Here is an 18,547-nt window from a genome sequence, read left to right on the forward strand (position 1 = left end):
ATAGGCTCCCAGTCAATAAGCTACCAGTCAATAGGCTTCCAGTCAATAACCTACCAGTCAATAGCCAATCAATAAGCTACAAGTCAATAGGCTACCATTCAATAGGCTACCAGTCAATAAGCTACCAGTCAGTAGGCTACCAGGCAATAGGCTACCAGTCAGTAGCCAGTCAATAGGCTACCAGTCAATAGGCTACCAGTCAGTAGCCAGTCAATAGGTTTACCAGTCAGAAGGCTTCTAGTCAATAGGCTACCAGTCAATTAAAAAATATATATATATATTTCACCTTTATTTAACCAGGTAAGCTAGTTGAGAACATGTTATCATTTACAGCTGCGACCTGGCCAAGATAAAGCATAGCAGTGCGACACAAACAACAACACAGAATTACACATGGAATAAACAACCGTACAGTCAATAACACAATAGAAAAAAAGAACGTCTATATACAGTGTGTGCAAATGGCGTGAGGAGGTATGGCAATTAATAGGCCATAGTAGCAAAGCAATTACAATTTAGCAGATTAACACTGGAGTGATAAATTAGCAGATTATGATGTGCAAGTAGAGATACTGGTGTGCAAAAGAGCAGAAAAGTAAATAAAAACAATATGGGGATGAGGTAGGTAGATTGGGTGGGCTATTTAGATGGGCTATGTACAGCTGCAGCGATCGGTTAGCTGCTCAGATATGTGATGTTTAAAGTTTGTGAGGGACATATAAGACTCCAGCTTCAGCGATTTTTGCAATTCGTTCCAGTCACTGGCAGCAGAGAACTGGAAGGAAAGGCGGCCAAAGGAGGTATTGGCTTTGGGGATGGCCAGTGAGATACACCTGCTGGAGCGCGTGCTACGGGGTGGTGTTGTTATCGTGACCAGTGAGCTGAGATAAGGCGGCGCTTTACCTAGCATAGACTTATAGATGACCTGGAGCCAGTGGGTCTGGCAACGAATATGTAGCGAGGGCTGCCGACTAGAGCATACAGTTCGCAGTGGTGGGTGGTATAATGGGCTTACAAGGGTAAGTTTGGCGGCGTGAGTGAAGGAGGCTTTGTTGCGAAATAGGAAGCGGATTCTAGATTTGATTTTGGATTGGAGATGTTTAATATGAGTCTGGAAGGAGAGTTTACAGTCTAGCCAGACACCTAGGTATTTGTAGTTGTCCACATATTCTAGGTCAGAACCGTCCAGGATAGTGATGCTAGTCGGGCGGCGGGTGCAGGCAGCGAACGGTTGAAAAGCATGCATTTGGTTTTACTAGCGTTTAAGAGCAGTTGGAGGCCACGGAAGGAGTGTTGTATGGCATCGAAGCTCGTTTGGAGGTTAGTTAACACAGTGTCCAAAGAAGGGTCAGATGTATACAGAATGGTGTCGTCTGCGTAGAGGTGGATCAGGGAATCACCGGCAGCAAGAGCGACATCATTGATATTTACAGAGAAAAGAGTCGGCCCAGGAATTGAACCCTGTGGTAGGCTACCAGTCAATAGAGTTTACATTTCCTCTTCCAATTATAATGTGGGGAGGTCAAAATAATGAAAAACTATGTATTAAATGTTTTCATTTTAAAATTTAATTAATTCTCCTTGCCATTATCATTCACCTGATGACAAGACATGATTTTTTGTTGTTGTTGTTGCTAACGTATGGTGGGGATCCCTAGGTCGCCGGTTTGCCTTGGACGTGGTCCCTGGGACGTGGTCCCTGGGACGTGGTGCCTGGGACGTGGTCCCTGGGACGTGGTGCCTGGGACGTGGTCCCTGGGACGTGGTGCCTGGGACGTGGTCCCTGGGATGTGGTGCCTGGGACGTGGTCCCTGGGACATGGTGCCTGGGACGTGGTCCCTGGGACATGGTGCCTGGGACGTGGTCCCTGGGACGTGGTGCCTGGGACGTGGTCCCTGGGACGTGGTGCCTGGGAGGTAGTGCCTGGGACCTGGTGCCCGGGACGTGGTGCCCGGGACGTGGTCCCTGGGACGTGGTGCCTGGGATGTGGTGCCTGGGACGTGGTCCCTGGGACGTGGTGCCTGGGACATGGTGCCTGGGACGTGGTCCCTGGGACGTGGTCCCTGGGATGTGGTCCCTGGGATGTGGTGCCTAGGACGTGGTCCCTGGGACGTGGTCCCTGGGACGTGGTGCCTAGGACGTGGTCCCTGGGATATGGTGCCTGGGATATGGTGCCTGGGATATGGTGCCTGTGACGTGTTCCACTGCAGACGTGGTCCCTGGGACATGGTCCCTGGCAAACCGTCGTCACTACAGACCCTGGTTCGATTCCAGGCTGTATCACAACCGGCCGTGATTGGGAGTCCCATAGGGCGGCGCACAATTGGCCCAGCGTCGTCCAGGTTAGGGTTTGGCCGAGGTAGGCCGTCATTGTAAATAAGAATTTGTTCTTAACTGACTTGCCTTAAATAAAGGTTACATGAATAAAAGTAATACAGTGGTGGGGGGGAAGACAACTAACCTTATCGATGATAGACTGCATGTGTGACTTGTGGATGAGGTCTCCATAGAGCAGAGAGGACCACTGTTCAGGGGAGATACGGAGCCCCGCCTCCATGGCGATGTGTACGATCTGGGCGTCATGCTCGCGACGCAGCGCCTCGTACGCACGGAACTCCTCCTTTAGCTGCATCAGCGACGAGTCCTCGTCACGCTTGGTCACCTGGGAGGGAGGGAGGGAGGGGAGGAGGATGGGAGGTAGGGTGGAGGGAGGGAGGGAGGGATGGGAGGGACGTAGGTAGGTAGGAGAGGGAGGGATGGGAGGTAAGGTGGAGGGAGGGGAGGTGAGGGGGTGCGAGGGGAGGAGCGGAGGATGGGAGGTAGGGTGGAGGGAGGGAGGGAGGGAGAGGAGGTGGGGGGGGGGGGGTTGGGACATACAGTACAGTTAGAAACCTACACCCAATAAACCAAACAAATGCACATTATCTACAGTAACCCAGTGATCTACAGTAACCCAGTGACCTGCAGTAACCCTGTGACCTACAGTAACCCAGTGACCTGCAGTAACCCAGTGATCTATAGTAACCCAGTGACCTGCAGTAACCCAGTGATCTACAGTAACCCAGTGACCTGCAGTAACCCAGTGACCTACAGTAACCCAGTGATCTACAGTAACCCAGTGATCTACAGTAACCCAGTGACCTGTAGTAACCCAGTGATCTATAGTAACCCAGTGATCTACAGTAACCCAGTGATCTACAGTAACCCAGTGATCTATAGTAACCCAGTGATCTACAGTAACCCAGTGATCTACAGTAACCCAGTGATCTACAGTAACCCAGTGACCTGCAGTAACCCAGTGATCTACAGTAACCCAGTGACCTGCAGTAACCCAGTGACCTACAGTAACCCAGTGACCTACAGTAACCCAGTGACCTGCAGTAACCCAGTGACCTACAGTAACCCTGTGACCTGCAGTAACCCAATGACCTACAGTAACCTAGTGATCTACAGTAACCCAGTGACCTACAGTAACCCAATGACCTACAGTAAACAGAATCGCATCACTCTCATATGACTGAGAAGATATTTGTGTTTTATTGCCGTGTGTCCTCAGACTCAAAACTCAGATCAGGTGTGAGAAACAGAGTTCCCCCACTCAGAATCGGCCCTATGAGTAATTATCATAATACACCAGGCCAGTCCCTCTGTGACTGTCCCTCTGCGACTGTCCCTCTGCGACTGTGCCTCTGTGACTGTGCCTCTGTGACCGACTGGGCAACTGGGGAAAATATAGAACAGTGTTTTACCCTGGGTAAATGGTTGGCATTGCAGTCCAGCCAAACATGCCAACCATGCCAACCATGCTTACAGGCTGGAGGACTCAACAACAAGGCTATCTCTCACTTGCACACACACACACACACAGATGCACACACACTTATGCACGCACACACAAACACACACACTTCACCACTAGCGGACCGTTTCTATCACTGGTAGTTTCCAGAGGAGTGAGCAGAAAGAGGACCATTTTGAGTCGTTTCATGTGGAACATGTTCCCAATGACAGCTACAGTAATGTGTCATAATTGGCCATAACAATCTAAACTAGAGATGTGAATTTGAAATCTCCCAGAGAGATTCAGGAACACATGGTAAGTGACAAACGGAGGCGTTCTCCACTGCTGGGCATGATGAGTGCCAGAGGAAGAAGGTGGCACCTCTTCAGAGTGCATCAGTAATCATGACTGGTGGTATGGTACAGTATGGTGCCTAGTTATGTCTCTGGCACTTTTAAAATGCTTTTTTAGCGCTTTGATAAAACCATCTTTTCTATCATCATTATATTAAACCACGACAGCCTGAAGGCTACAAGGTTATGGAGACCGTTATCGACGTCAGTGACGTGTATGAGTTTGTGGTGTGTGCGTGTGCATGTGTACTTGTGCGTATGTGTGTGTATTTGCATGCCTACGTGCATCATAAGTGCATTTGGGAGCATACAATACAATATGCAGTACAATATACAATACAATATGCAGTACAATATACAATACAATATACCAATACAATATGCAGTACAATATACAATACAATATGCAGTACAATATACAATACAATATACCAATACAATATACAATACAATATGCAGTACAATATACAATACAATATACCAATACAATATGCAGTACAATATACAATACACAATACAATATGCAGTACAATATACAATACAATATACCAATACAATATACAATACAATATGCAGTACAATATACAATACAATATACCAATACAATATACAATACAATATGCAGTACAATATACAATACAATATACCAATACAATATGCAGTACAATATACAATACAATATACAATACAATATACAATACAATATACAATACAATATGCAATACAATATACAATACAATATGCAATACAATATACAATACAATATGCAATACAATATACAATACAATATACAATACAATATACAATACAATATGCAATACAATATACAATACAATATGCAGTACAATATACAATACAATATACAATACAATATGCAATACAATATGCAATACAATATACAATACAATATACCAATACAATATACAATACAATATGCAGTACAATATACAATACAATATACCAATACAATATACAATACAATATGCAATACAATATACCAATACAATATGCAGTACAATATACAATACAATATACCAATACAGTAGAATAGGTCTCACCTTAAAGCAGGAGGCCCTGTAGAGTAGCTGGACCACATGTCCTATGGAGGTTTTGGAGGCCTGAGGGAACCGAGCCTCCAGCTTCTGGACCACAAAAAGGACAAGAACTTTCCTGGACAGAGCTGAGCCGTCCTCTAGCGCCAACAGTACCAGCTTCAGAGCATCCTCTTGAGTGGCTGTATCAGACAACACACACAACTGTCATCATGTAGCTACCGTACATACTGCATAGCACATATGAAGTACTGCTAGTACATATCAGTGGCCTTGTGTTCCAAAGGGGATGAAGAGGATTAATTAAGGAATTATTTAAGTACTAGTACATACTGCATAGTACTTATGAAGTACTACTAGTACATATCAGTGGCCTTATGTTCCGAAACTAATGTTTTAAGTACTAGTACATAGTACATAGTATCTGATATTAATATGCTGTATTATTGATATCACTATGCTTTATGTATGTATTATTATCAAATCAAATAAACATCCGCCTAATACAACCTTACTGTGAAATGCTTACTTACAAGCCCGTTTAACCAACAGTGCAGTTCTAAGAAAATAGAGTAAAGAAAATATTTACTAAGTAAACTAAAGTAAAAAATAAACTAAAAAGTAACACAATAAATTAACAATAACAAGGCTGTTTAGAGGGGATACCGGTACCGAGTCAATGTGCTGGGTACAGGTTAGTTGAGGTCATTTGTACATTTAGGTTGGGGTAAAGTGACTATGCGTAGATAATAAACAGCGAGTAGCAGCAGTGTAAAAAGAAAGGGGTGGGGGGTGCAAATTGACCGGATGGCCATTTGATTAAGTGTTCTTATGGTTTGAGGGTAGAAGCTGTTAAGGAGCCTTTTGGACCTAGATTTGGGGCTCAGGTACAGCTTGCCGTGCAGTAGCAGAGAGAACAGTCTATGACTTGTGTGACTGGAGTCTCTGACAATTTTTTGGGCCTTTCTCTGACACCACCTAGTATAGCAGTTTCCATACCAGGCGGTGATGTAACGGGTCAGGATGCTCTCGATGGTGCAGCTGTAGAACATTTTGAGGATCTGAGGACCTATGCCAAATCTTTTCAGTCTCCTGAGGGGGAAAAGGTGATGTCGTGCCCTCTTCACGACTGTCTTGGTGCGTTTACACCATCATAGTTTGTTGGTGATGTGGACATCAAGGAAATTTAAACCCGCACCACTACAGCCCCGTCAATGTGAATAGGGGTGTGTTCGGCCCTCCTTTTCCTCGACCCGCACCACTACAGCCCCGTCAATGTGAATGGGGGCCCTCCTTTTCCTCGACCCGCACCACTACAGCCCCGTCAATGTGAATGGGGGCCCTCCTTTTCCTCGACCCGCACCACTACAGCCCCGTTGATGTGAATGGGGGCCCTCCTTTTCCTCGACCCGCACCACTACAGCCCCGTCAATGTGAATGGGGGCCCTCCTTTTCCTCGACCCGCACCACTACAGCCCCGTTGATGTGAATGGGGGCCCTCCTTTTCCTCGACCCGCACCACTACAGCCCCGTCAATGTGAATGGGGGCCCTCCTTTTCCTCGACCCGCACCACTACAGCCCCGTTGATGTGAATGGGGGTGTGTTCGGCCCTCCTTTTCCTCGACCCGCACCACTACAGCCCCGTTGATGTGAATGGGGGTGTGTTTGGCCCTCCTTTTCCTCGACCCGCACCACTACAGCCCCGTTGATGTGAATGGGGGTGTGTTCGGCCCTCCTTTTCCTCGACCCGCACCACTACAGCCCCGTTGATGTGAATGGGGGCCCTCCTTTTCCTCGACCCGCACCACTACAGCCCCGTTGATGTGAATGGGGGCCCTCCTTTTCCTCGACCCGCACCACTACAGCCCCGTTGATGTGAATGGGGGCCCTCCTTTTCCTCGACCCGCACCACTACAGCCCTGTTGATGTGAATGGGGGTGTGTTCGGCCCTCCTTTTCCTCGACCCGCACCACTACAGCCCCGTTGATGTGAATGGGGGTGTGTTCGGTCCTCCTTTTCCTCGACCCGCACCACTACAGCCCCGTTGATGTGAATGGGGGTGTGTTCGGCCCTCCTTTTCCTCGACCCGCACCACTACAGCCCCGTTGATGTGAATGGGGGTGTGTTCGGCCCTCCTTTTCCTCGACCCGCACCACTACAGCCCCGTTGATGTGAATGGGGGTGTGTTCGGCCCTCCTTTTCCTCGACCCGCACCACTACAGCCCCGTTGATGTGAATGGGGGTGTGTTCGGCCCTCCTTTTCCTCGACCCGCACCACTACAGCCCCGTTGATGTGAATGGGGGCCCTCCTTTTCCTGTAATCCACAGTCAGCTCCTTTTTCTTGCTAACGTTATAAGACACTGCCAGGTCTCTGACCTCCTCCCTATAGGCTGTCTTGTCATTGTCAGTGATCAGACCTACCACCGTTGTGTCGTCAGCAAACTTAATGATTGTGTTGGAGTTGTGCGTGGCCACTCAGTCGTGAATGAACAGGGAGTACAGTAGGGGACCAAGCACGCACACCTGAGGGGCCCTCTTGTTTAGAATCAGCGTGGTAGATGTGTTGTTGCCTACCCTTACCACCTGGGGGTGGCTGGTCAGGAAGTCCAGGATCCAGTTGCAGAGGGAGGTGTTTATGCAAATAGGAGTTGGTTTAGGGTTTCCGGGATGATTGTGTTGATGTGAGCCATTCAAAGCACTTCATGGCTACAGACGTGAGTGCTACAGGGTGGTAGTCATTTAGGGAGGTTATGCTTTGTGGTTTATGTTGTAAATGTGTCTGAAACTTTGTGTGCTGCTATTTTAGCCAGGTCTCTCTTGTAGAAGAGATTGTTCATCTCAATGAGGCTAACCTGATCAAATAAATAAATGACATAATATGTATTAGTACATATCTGGCATTTCATCATATATATTTTTTTTTACAGCAAGAGGGAATCCTATCACACCGTAGGACATGATACAGTGTTGTACTGGTGTCCTCAGACTGGAACCCCCTCGCTCAGGATCTGCCCTATGAGTAATCATTATAAGACACCATAGTGCTGCAGCATCATATAACAGAGTAGAGAGGGAGGATAGGACACAGAGAGAAAAGCATGCTGAAGATGTGACTGACAGGTGTATTATCCTATCACCACTGACTAGGTCCAGTACATCATATGACTGACAGGTGTATCATCCAATCACCACTCACCAGGCCCCAGGAACTGGCATCCCCGTGCTCTGACGGCAGCCCACAGGTTAGCAGAGAGCTGCTGTGGGTTCTGGTGCTGCAGGATGAGCTCTGTGACGGTACGTTCCCCTAGCGACCTGCCCGCCCGCACCGCCCGCAACCGCCCCTCCTCCTCCACCAACTGACAGTTGACGAGTGTCACCAGCTTCCTCTGCATGGGCCGACTGAGCACGCTCGGACTGAGGGTAACCACACCTGGATTGCGGAGAGGAAGGGGTCAAACGTCAGAAGACGGCATCAGAAACATAAATACTGAAATACGCACACAAACGGACAGAATCACGAACAGAAACAGAAACACAGATACACTAACAGAAACACAGACACACTAACAGAAACACAGACACATGAACAGAAACACAGACACACTAACAGAAACACAGACACATGAACAGAAACACAGACACACTAACAGAAACACAGACACACTAACAGAAACACAGACACACGAACAGAAACACAGACACACTAACAGAAACACAGACACACTAACAGAAACACAGACACACTAACAGAAACACAGACACACTAACAGAAACACAGACACACTAACAGAAACACAGACACATGAACAGAAACACAGACACACTAACAGAAACACAGACACATGAACAGAAACACAGACACACTAACAGAAACACAGACACACTAACAGAAACACAGACACACTAACAGAAACACAGACACACTAACAGAAACACAGACACACTAACAGAAACACAGACACACGAACAGAAACACAGACACACGAACAGAAACACAGACACACAAACAGAAACACAGACACACGAACAGAAACACAGACACACTAACAGAAACACAGACACACTAACAGAAACACAGAAACACTAACAGAAACACAGACACACTAACAGAAACACAGACACACTAACAGAAACACAGACACACGAACAGAAACACAGACACACTAACAGAAACACAGACACACTAACAGAAACACAGACACACACACACTGATATACTAATACAGAGACAATTTCCCAAACTCTGTTTTTGTTTACCAGAGCTAAAATGTAATCCTGGTCTAAAACAAAACTGCATTTATGTAGTCTGCTAGTGCTGCCCACAGTAGAAAACCCCTCTCATCCTCTAATAAATGTCCCATAGCAGGACAAAGTGCTGACAAAAGTGTCTTAAAACCCTTTATAAGAGTGAGTCTATTAAAGACCAGGGATGGATGACCACTGTCCCCTCTCCAATTCTGTGATCACCACAAAAACAGTTGACAAAGCTGCCGAGGGATTGAACTGCATTCTCAGCTTTCCAGGTGAATTAACCCAATAAACGGAGCACTGCTCCTCAGATATGGGCTTTTAAAAGCACTGATGGGAAAACAGGACTCAAGGTTTACTGCCCGTCTCACAGCGTTTTATGGGTCCTGGGAGAAGGATTTTCCATCCTCCACCATGCAATTATCAAATCAAATTGGATTTGTCACATGCACTGAATACAACAGGTGTAGACCTTACCGTGAAATGTTTACTACAAGCCCTTAACCAACCGTGTAGACCTTACCGTGAAATGTTTACTACAAGCCCTTAACCAACCGTGTAGACCTTACCGTGAAATGTTTACTTACAAGCCCTTAACCAACCGTGTAGACCTTACCGTGAAATGTTTACTACAAGCCCTTAACCAACCGTGTAGTTTTAAGAAAATAAATCAACTAAAGTATTCGCTACAGATGATCTACTCTGCAATATACTGTTATTCTGAGAATGAGGTATAATGAAATATGCCATTTGAAATGACATGCAGGGTAAAGTCATGTTGTTAGATTAACTTCTTCACATTTCGTAAATATACTTTTTTCTTGTCATCTAATTGAAGGACTCCTTTAAATTAAACTAATTTAACTCAAACTACTTTCGGCACAGCTCATTACATTTCCTATTGATGTAATGTGGGGTTTCAGGCTTTGTGTTGGTGTGGGGGGCCCAAGTTCCGTATGGCCTTACAGAGCGCATGGGCTTCCTGGTTCTAGCTGCTTCTACATGCTCTGACGCAAACGTTCCCACCACATTAAGCTCAGACCCTGAGAATAACAGGAAATACTGTGTTTCTCTAACCTAACCTCAACTGCACACACACACACACACACACATGTACACTGCTCTGACCTCAGTGTCCCCTCAGAAGGAAAAAAAAAACACTGTGCTGAACACAGGGTCAGCAGCAGAGAGCACCTCTCTGTCTGGAAACACACACACACACACACACACACACACACACACACACACACACACACACACACACATATGCATTTAGCACCAAATCTCTGTGTTCTGGTACCTTTTCCTCCACTGATGGGTTTGAGATAGAGAGCCAGCTCCTCCACACACACCCTGCACACCTCATAGTGCCCTACCTCCACAGCACTGCTCAGAGTCACAGCCTGGGACTCCACAGCCTGGGAACACACAACATCATTATCATGACACTCATCATCATAATCAGTATCATCACAATCATTATTATCATCACAATAATCACTCTCATCATCATCATCATCATCGGTATCATCATTATAATCATTATCACCATCATCAGTATAATCATCATCATTATCATCATCAGTATCATCATCTTCACAATCATCATCATTATCGTCATCATTGTCATCACAATAATCACAGTCATCAGTATCATGATCATCAATATCATCAGTATCCTCAGTATCATTATTATCTTCACAATCATCATCATTATCTTCACAATCATCATCAGTATCATCACAATCATTATAATTATCATCACAATCATCATCATCACAATCATCAGTATCATCATAATTTTCACAATCATCATCATTACCATCACAATCATCATCATTACCATCACATTAATTATCATCATTAGCATAACTATCATCATCAGAAGAACCACAACAACAAGACATGCTGTGCCCACCTGAGCTCCCACCAGCTGTAGCAGGGCACTGTTGACTGGCAGGAGGTCGATGTCAGTGTTGATGGCTGTCTGGTCGAACGGACAGGCCTTGCGGTGCAGCTTGTGGAGACAGGTCTTACACACAGTGTGCGAGCAGCCCAGACTGATGGGCTTGTGGCCACTGCTGTCGAACTCGTTGTAGCAGATGGGGCAGGAGAGGAACTCTGTCCACTGGGCCGCCTGCACTGGCATCCTGCTGCCTGTCCTCCCTGCTGTCACCTCTGGAGGGCGCGGTCTTGCTCAGGGGGATCGCATGCCGCCACGCCCAGACAGCTCACTGACAACTGGTATAGAAGAAGAAAGAAAGTGGGTTAGAGTGCAGGTCAGCGGCAGACTGGTCATCGCCAGAGAGATCCTGCACTCCATTGCTCCTCCATTGAGCAAGCTTTTTAGTCCTGGACTGGGCTTTTAATGTGTCTGGGAAACTGGCCTGTTGAGTTTCAGTGTCGTTTTTTTGTATTTCATTGCCTTGCAAATACAAAAAGGTGCCAACTGCCCAGGTGCAATGCTTCATAAATCTGTCCCCTAGTGGCTATAGACGTTGTAGCTGTTTCACAATCACAATCTTGGAAAATAATGTAGAGCGGTGAGCGGCAATCTCTCAACGCTTTCTTTCTTTCCCTCAATCTCACTCTCTTCTACACCTCTCTCATCCAGTGCCCACAACCCTCTGTAACACAGGTGGTTTGCTGAACCACACTCTCATGACGAGTAACCTCGTCTTGAGACCTGAAGACTTGTGTTAACTGCCCGGTCTAATGCATAGGCTTTAGCTCAGCGGACCACGGAATTATGGAACACCTGCGCCACGAAATTAGAACCCCAGTTGGTAACACACCCACAATCCCACCCATTCTGCTGCATCTCCACCCTCTCTCTGATGCCTTCACTGCCCTTCCATCATGCCTCCTCCTGGGCAAGCAGGTGGAGGCCTCCCTTGGCTGGCTAAAGACCATGGAGGTGCTCTACCATGGCATGATCCTATCAGTCTGATTTACACACTGACTGAGTACCAGGCCAGATGTACACCTCTCTCTCTCTCTCTCTCTCTCTCTCGGTCTCGGTCTCTCTGTCTCTATGCACTCAGCTACAGGGCATGGGATTATAAATCCTCAGAGTTAAACCCAAGACAGCAACAGGATCAGTAGGGGCACACAGAGAGAGACAGGGATTTAACCAGAATCTGTCTTTATATGGCAAACTCCTTTAAGTCTAGGAAACAGCCGTTTAACTTGCCATTAAGCAGCGTTTCAAGCTTAATAATGTCTAAATACGTCAATTACTCACCAAATATGGAGTTTCGTTTATCAGCTATCGTCAATTACTGCTGTCCAGCCGGTATGCAAGGTCTAAATAAAAATGTACAATCAACCGAAAAAATGCCTCTACGGCAACATCCTTTGTATTGTAGATTTGTAGGCAGTAAGGTTAGTGCTGTTCGGGATCCTTGGGACGTGAACGATTGAAGGTGCCGAATAGACCTTTTTATTTTCTACCTTTTATGGAAGTACATACCGGCCGTGACGTCAGTAAATAATTGTTAACCTTGAAAAGCTAGTGAATGGCAAGTTGAATGGCTGCTTCATGGGCTTAAAGGAGATTTGCCATATCAACGTCTCCAGTAAAGCCAGATTCTGGTTCAGACAGAGATGGAGAGAATATGCTCATACAGCCAGTTGTAGCCAAATGGATAAGGACCATTGCTGCAGACGATCTGGCCAATAAGCAAGTCTGTGCAAGGCTTTAATTTAGACCATGGGGTTCTGTAGAATGCAGGAAAAGCACCCGGGAGCAACGGCTGCACCGACAGACAGGCAACTGCTGGGTGGAACCAACTGCTCCATCATCACCCCTCACCCAATGCATGGCATGAGGAAGTTGCATCAGGCAGGCCCAGAGACGGCTCTACCAGGCTAGACCTGTACTATCTTACTGTAATGCTGAGTTCAGTTATGCAACAAAGGAACACACTACTGTTCACAATCAATCATTGTGCAGAGAGAGGGAGACACCATCCACCGTGAACCCAAGGACAGGTAAGTGTGTGTGTGTGTGTGTGTGTGTGTGTGTGTGTGTGTGTGTGTGTGTGTGTGTGTGTGTGTGTGTGTGAACATTCTTGACTGGCTGTGTCCATCATTAACTAGAACATGCCATTATGTAGTAAAAACAACAATTAACTCAACTCACCCAACTAGAAAATGAAATGTTGCATAAAGTATATGCATGCCTACAATTCTATCTACTAAAATATCAAGCAGGTCAAGCTTTTTCCAACTAAATTACGCACCATCCAAGTGGCCCAAGGCGCGCGGTGTCCACATTGCCTCTCCCGCGTGAACAACTCTGTGCTGATCTTGCGCGTCATGTTTCCGCGAGGGCTCAGTCACTGGCTCGCGGACTAAAGTGAAAACGCATGTAAAGGCTATCGGGGGGACGTTTTGGATAGCTGAAGTTAGATTTGATGACACGCCGAAGCCTCTGGGCGGGGAAATGGCAAATACAATTTGAACCACAGTGAGTGATTCAGTGTCTCGTTGAAACCACATGTTCCTGACTGTAAGATACAGCGACATATCCTGTTGTTCGGGGCGCCCCAGATCATTTAAAACATCTCCCCAGGAAGGATTAGGCGGCTGCCTAGGGTGGCAGATTGACGAGGGCGGCATTTTCTAAGATAAATTGACCAAGACGCACCTCGAACAACAACACATAAAACCCCACATAATTCTTCCTAAAAACGATGACAATTTATCTCAACCAGTGGCGTATGGGCTTTTTAGGTGAGCGCCCGTTGATAAGCAGTGCCCACTTTGTCAAAGGCAGGGGCGCAAAAAGTTTGCTTGTCCAATCCCAGCGCGCCTCTCCATGGTGCTGTTGGAGAGACGCATCTCTGCAGCGATCCACCATCTTTCCTTCAAAAAAAATGATCTAACATAAATCACGTAGTAGATATACGATATCGTAGAAATGGTATGTGGCATTTTCTGTAGCAGGTTTCTCCGATCAAATAGCCTAACCTAAATAGTGCTCAATCAAATAAAAAACGTGCTGTCATGTTAATAAACAACATATCCTAAAAACGGTACAGGTCAAAGTAAAATGGACAATATGGAATGGACAATCACAGCTGTTGTCCAGGAGTTTCATCACATTATTATGATCAGTAGCTTCAAGTTTGTATAGTTCATTTATGACATAGAGTACATTTTTTAACATAGCTGATCATAGCGAAAAATAAAATACTTCTGTATTTCCCGCTGTGTAAACACATTGCAAATAGGCTCGCGATAACTCCTGATAGAGTTGGGTAGCTGATATTCAGAATTTAAAATAGTAAAATGTATTAGTCACAGCAAACAGGACTTATAAAGTCAATGCAATGGCCTGTTTTACAAAAAAATGGGCCTACCACATGGATGGCCGACATGGTAGGCTACACCCCAGTAAGCACGAGCCGACCTCTTTTGGATGTATTTTATTGGTCCTGTACTGACAACGTTTTTTGGTGTTTTACTTACCACATTGATGGGCATCATAAAATTAAATTTCAGACAACATGGTAAGCTACATCTCAGTAAGCACAGGCCGATGCCTTTTGGACCTCTCTTTTTGGTGCAGTTCCAGACTTGCCTTGATTTCCACATCCACAGACATGGTCTATGTTTGGTTCCGATTTTGTCCGGTCTTGACCAGCCTTGATTTGGCCAAAACATAGACATTTATAAATGACTTATTTTCAACTTTCATTCAGAACCAAAAATGGGCTTGATTTCAACACCAGAAAAATATTTATTTTTAACATCCAGAAAATACATATTTTTAAACGTCCAGAAAATTTGCCTTTTCAACGCCCTGGAAAATATATATTTTAAATATATTGAAAATACCCTTTCACCTTTCATTCACAACCTAAATGGAACCTAACTTCAACTTCTGGAAAATACGTATTTTATATGTCTTTTAGACGTCTTTTCAACGTCATTTTGCTTACTTATTCTAGTTTTGCGGGAGGCAGTGTTCGTCAGTCTCGCCTAAGGTGGCAGATAGGCAAAGATCGGCCCTGATCTCCTCGTGATATAGAATCTTATACAATCAGTAACCGATGTGATAAACTATATATAAACAAGAGGAAATGGCATGCTCATCATCTTGTGACTACTGGGGGTGAGAAAAGGGGATATCTGTCCTCCTACACACACACACACACAGTCCTCACATGGCCCCATAGAGTTCACTGTTGGCTCCCGAAGAGTCCCCTATGTGCCTCTACAGAACAGCAGGTGTTCTAGAACCTAAAGGACTGCCTGGCATTCTAAATGGATCATCAGGGAGTCTGCTGATGGACAGGCCCTCATGTTAGCCGGTCCTCCTCCCCTTTTGGGTAGGGGTAGAACCTGAACCCCTGGAATGTGAGGAGGTTAGCTCCAGTAGTAGGGCTGTTTTATAAGTGTGTGTGTGTGTGTGTGTGAGTGAGTGAGTGAGTGAGTGAGTGAGTGAGTGAGTGAGTGAGTGAGTGAGTGAGTGAGTGAGTGAGTGAGTGAGAGAGGGAAAGACAGAGAGAAAGAGAGAGAGTGCACACGTGCATGCAAAGGTTTGTGTGGAATATAGAATATGGAATACGGAACATTGCCAGCAGAGTGGGCTTCAATGAGTCACAGTCATTACTGTCTGTTTGAGTCATGAAAAAAGACCGCCACAAACCTAATCACCATTCCCTCACTACCCCCTGAATGAATAGTTCAATATTATATTCCTTTGCATGGTATAGCTTTCTCTTTGCTCGGTACCCCTCATTATCTGAGAAATAGAATAACGGTGTCACGTTTCTGACCATAGTTCTTTTGTGTTTTCTTTGTTTTAGTGTTGGTCAGGACGTGAGCTGAGTGGGCATTCTATGTTGTGTGTCTAGTTTTCCCGTTTCTATGTTTGGCCTGATATGGTTCTCAATCAGAGGCAGGTGTTAGTCATTGTCTCTGATTGGGAACCATATTTAGGTAGCCTGTTTTGTGTTGGGTTTTTGTGGGTAGTTGTCTTCTGTCTTCGTGTGTCTGCACCAGACGGAACTGTTTTGGTTTTTCCACATTTGTTATTTTGTAGTGTTTATTGTCTATATTAAACATGATGAACACTAAACACGCTGCGCTTTGGTCCTCTCCTTCGTCCACAGAAGAGCCGTTACACACGGTCCTTTCAAAACAAACTGTGTGTAGGAAAAACAACAAAACAAGCTTGTTTCCTCTTCCTGGGTTCAAAAATAACAAAAGTGTTTATTTCCTGTTTTTGTTTATCAGTTTGGATTTCTTTTCTGAGGTCAATCATTCTACAATTTAATTAGTAGAGTGACTTTCAAACATAATCCATATGTCAGGGTTAATATTAGACCATTAAATTAACCATTTGTTATTCTCATTTGGGAACAGAATAACTGCAGTTCTCTATAAACACAACTATAAGTGCAACTTTTCATTTGTAGGCCTTGTTATATTAGGCCTGGGGCACATTATATGCTGTATATCAGACTGTATTCATTTTGATTTAAGAAGGCCTTTTCAGAGTGTATTCAGCCTGTCATCAATGCCTTGGCGGTGGGTGGGTGACACCGGCACATATCACCCGTGAGAGATCTGACTGTACACGGAAGTAGGTGCAACAGTAATTATTGGAGCCTGCATTTTGTTAGGCAACTTCACTGGACAGCCAGTTTGTGTAACATTGTCTAACATTAATTTGTTTCTGTCTCTGTGCAAAGAGCCTGATTGAATAATAGCTCTATTTCCAATAGATGAAGATGCAATTGATTATTTGGTATTTTTCTCATGCCAGTTATCGGTTGTGGATTTTGACTTCATGATGATAACACTGGGCTGCACTTTCGATGCACAAATATGAATTCCTCTGAAGAAAATGCTAAGTCACCAATATTTCCAAAATAAATTGCATTTACTACATGATTCCACATCCAAATGGTACAGCCATTCACCTAGCGTTTTAGCAGCATGCAACACAAACAAATCGTAAATGGACAACCAGCTAAAAGTCGCGCCTCTTTCTGTCACTTACCTTAAGCACTGTAACGGAATACTACAATGATCATCTTTTTATCGTCCAAGAGAACAAACGGAAAAAAACATCAGCAGCTGTTGCAATGGAACAGCTGTAATCAACTGAATGATATAGATCCCGCATTGAAAACTGTCATTTCAGCACATCAAATGACAGTTATCTGCTCCAATTTCTATATTCATTCCCAACCTACGCGACTTGTTCGCTCAGGTAGCCTACCCTCCCTTGGTTTGACAACTAGGGACAACGACCGTGTGTATTGTATCACTCCGCTTCCCGTTTTTGAACTGCGTGCCGGTAGCAGGCGCGTCTTGATCAGCAGGAGAGTGTTTCGTGCTAAAACGAGCGGAACAAAATAATATATATTGAACATTTACCTCGAAACCTTGTTTATTATGGTTGTGCGTATGTGGTACTATTTTCATATTATGGGCAAGGATAAAGACGTAAAGGGGCAAAGCCGGAACAAGCCGCTTTTCGAGGCGTGGACCGCATCGTTTTTAAAGAGACAGGGGATGCTATAAGACCTATAGACACAATGCTCTGAGCGGGTTTTGGCGCTATAATGACAGTCACCTATCGAATTGACCTTCTCAGTGTCTCTGCTTGCTAATCTTATTTGTCTAACAGTACAATCTAATGCAAGATAAAGTGCAGTGCATTCCGAATGTTTCTAGCATTCAGTAATTCATCAGTTGTTACTGTGTCATGATTGTAGCCTACCTATAATAACCTAGTTATTGAGCCCATACTGGAATCTAAGTTTTCGCTGGTTGTAGTATGGCTCTAGAAGTAGCAGAAACGTTGTTCAGAGGATGGAGAAAGAGAGGCCCAATACTCCCCCTCTCTCCTCTCCTCCATTCCTCATTCAATAATGGAACGGTCCTAAACAGCACTTTACACACACACACACACACACACACACACACACACACACTACTCCCTTTTACAGTCGCTCTGTGTCCCTCTCAGTACTCCGGGAGGACCATGGGAGAATTGTTGGTTTGCACTGAGCTGAGTGAGGCTGACATTTATCCAGCAAAGGGATAAAAGAGAAAGAGGAGAGAGTGACTGAGAGAGAGAAAGGAGGG

General features: G+C 45.2%; 1 protein-coding gene across 3 annotated transcripts in view; it reads right to left on the minus strand.

Moving 5' to 3' along the window:
* LOC110536789 (roquin-2) overlaps positions 1-17,940 on the minus strand; it is a 46,714-nt gene extending 28,774 nt beyond the window's left edge. For all 3 annotated transcript variants that reach the window (XM_036936958.2, XM_036936956.2, XM_090191762.1), the window contains exons 1-6: positions 17,454-17,940; positions 11,355-11,677; positions 10,737-10,854; positions 8,385-8,618; positions 5,193-5,368; positions 2,462-2,662 (exon numbers count right to left, since the gene is read on the minus strand). In XM_036936958.2, the coding sequence (XP_036792853.2) occupies positions 2,462-2,662; positions 5,193-5,368; positions 8,385-8,618; positions 10,737-10,854; positions 11,355-11,585 (960 nt within the window). In that variant the 5' untranslated portion in view covers positions 11,586-11,677; positions 17,454-17,940. The remainder of the gene's footprint in view (positions 1-2,461; positions 2,663-5,192; positions 5,369-8,384; positions 8,619-10,736; positions 10,855-11,354; positions 11,678-17,453) is intronic.
* Between the last annotated feature and the right edge of the window lie 607 nt (positions 17,941-18,547).

This window comes from Oncorhynchus mykiss, chromosome 12, assembly GCF_057628025.1.
Source record: "Oncorhynchus mykiss isolate SJ-2025 chromosome 12, ASM5762802v1, whole genome shotgun sequence".
Classification (NCBI taxonomy): Eukaryota; Metazoa; Chordata; class Actinopteri; order Salmoniformes; family Salmonidae; genus Oncorhynchus; species Oncorhynchus mykiss.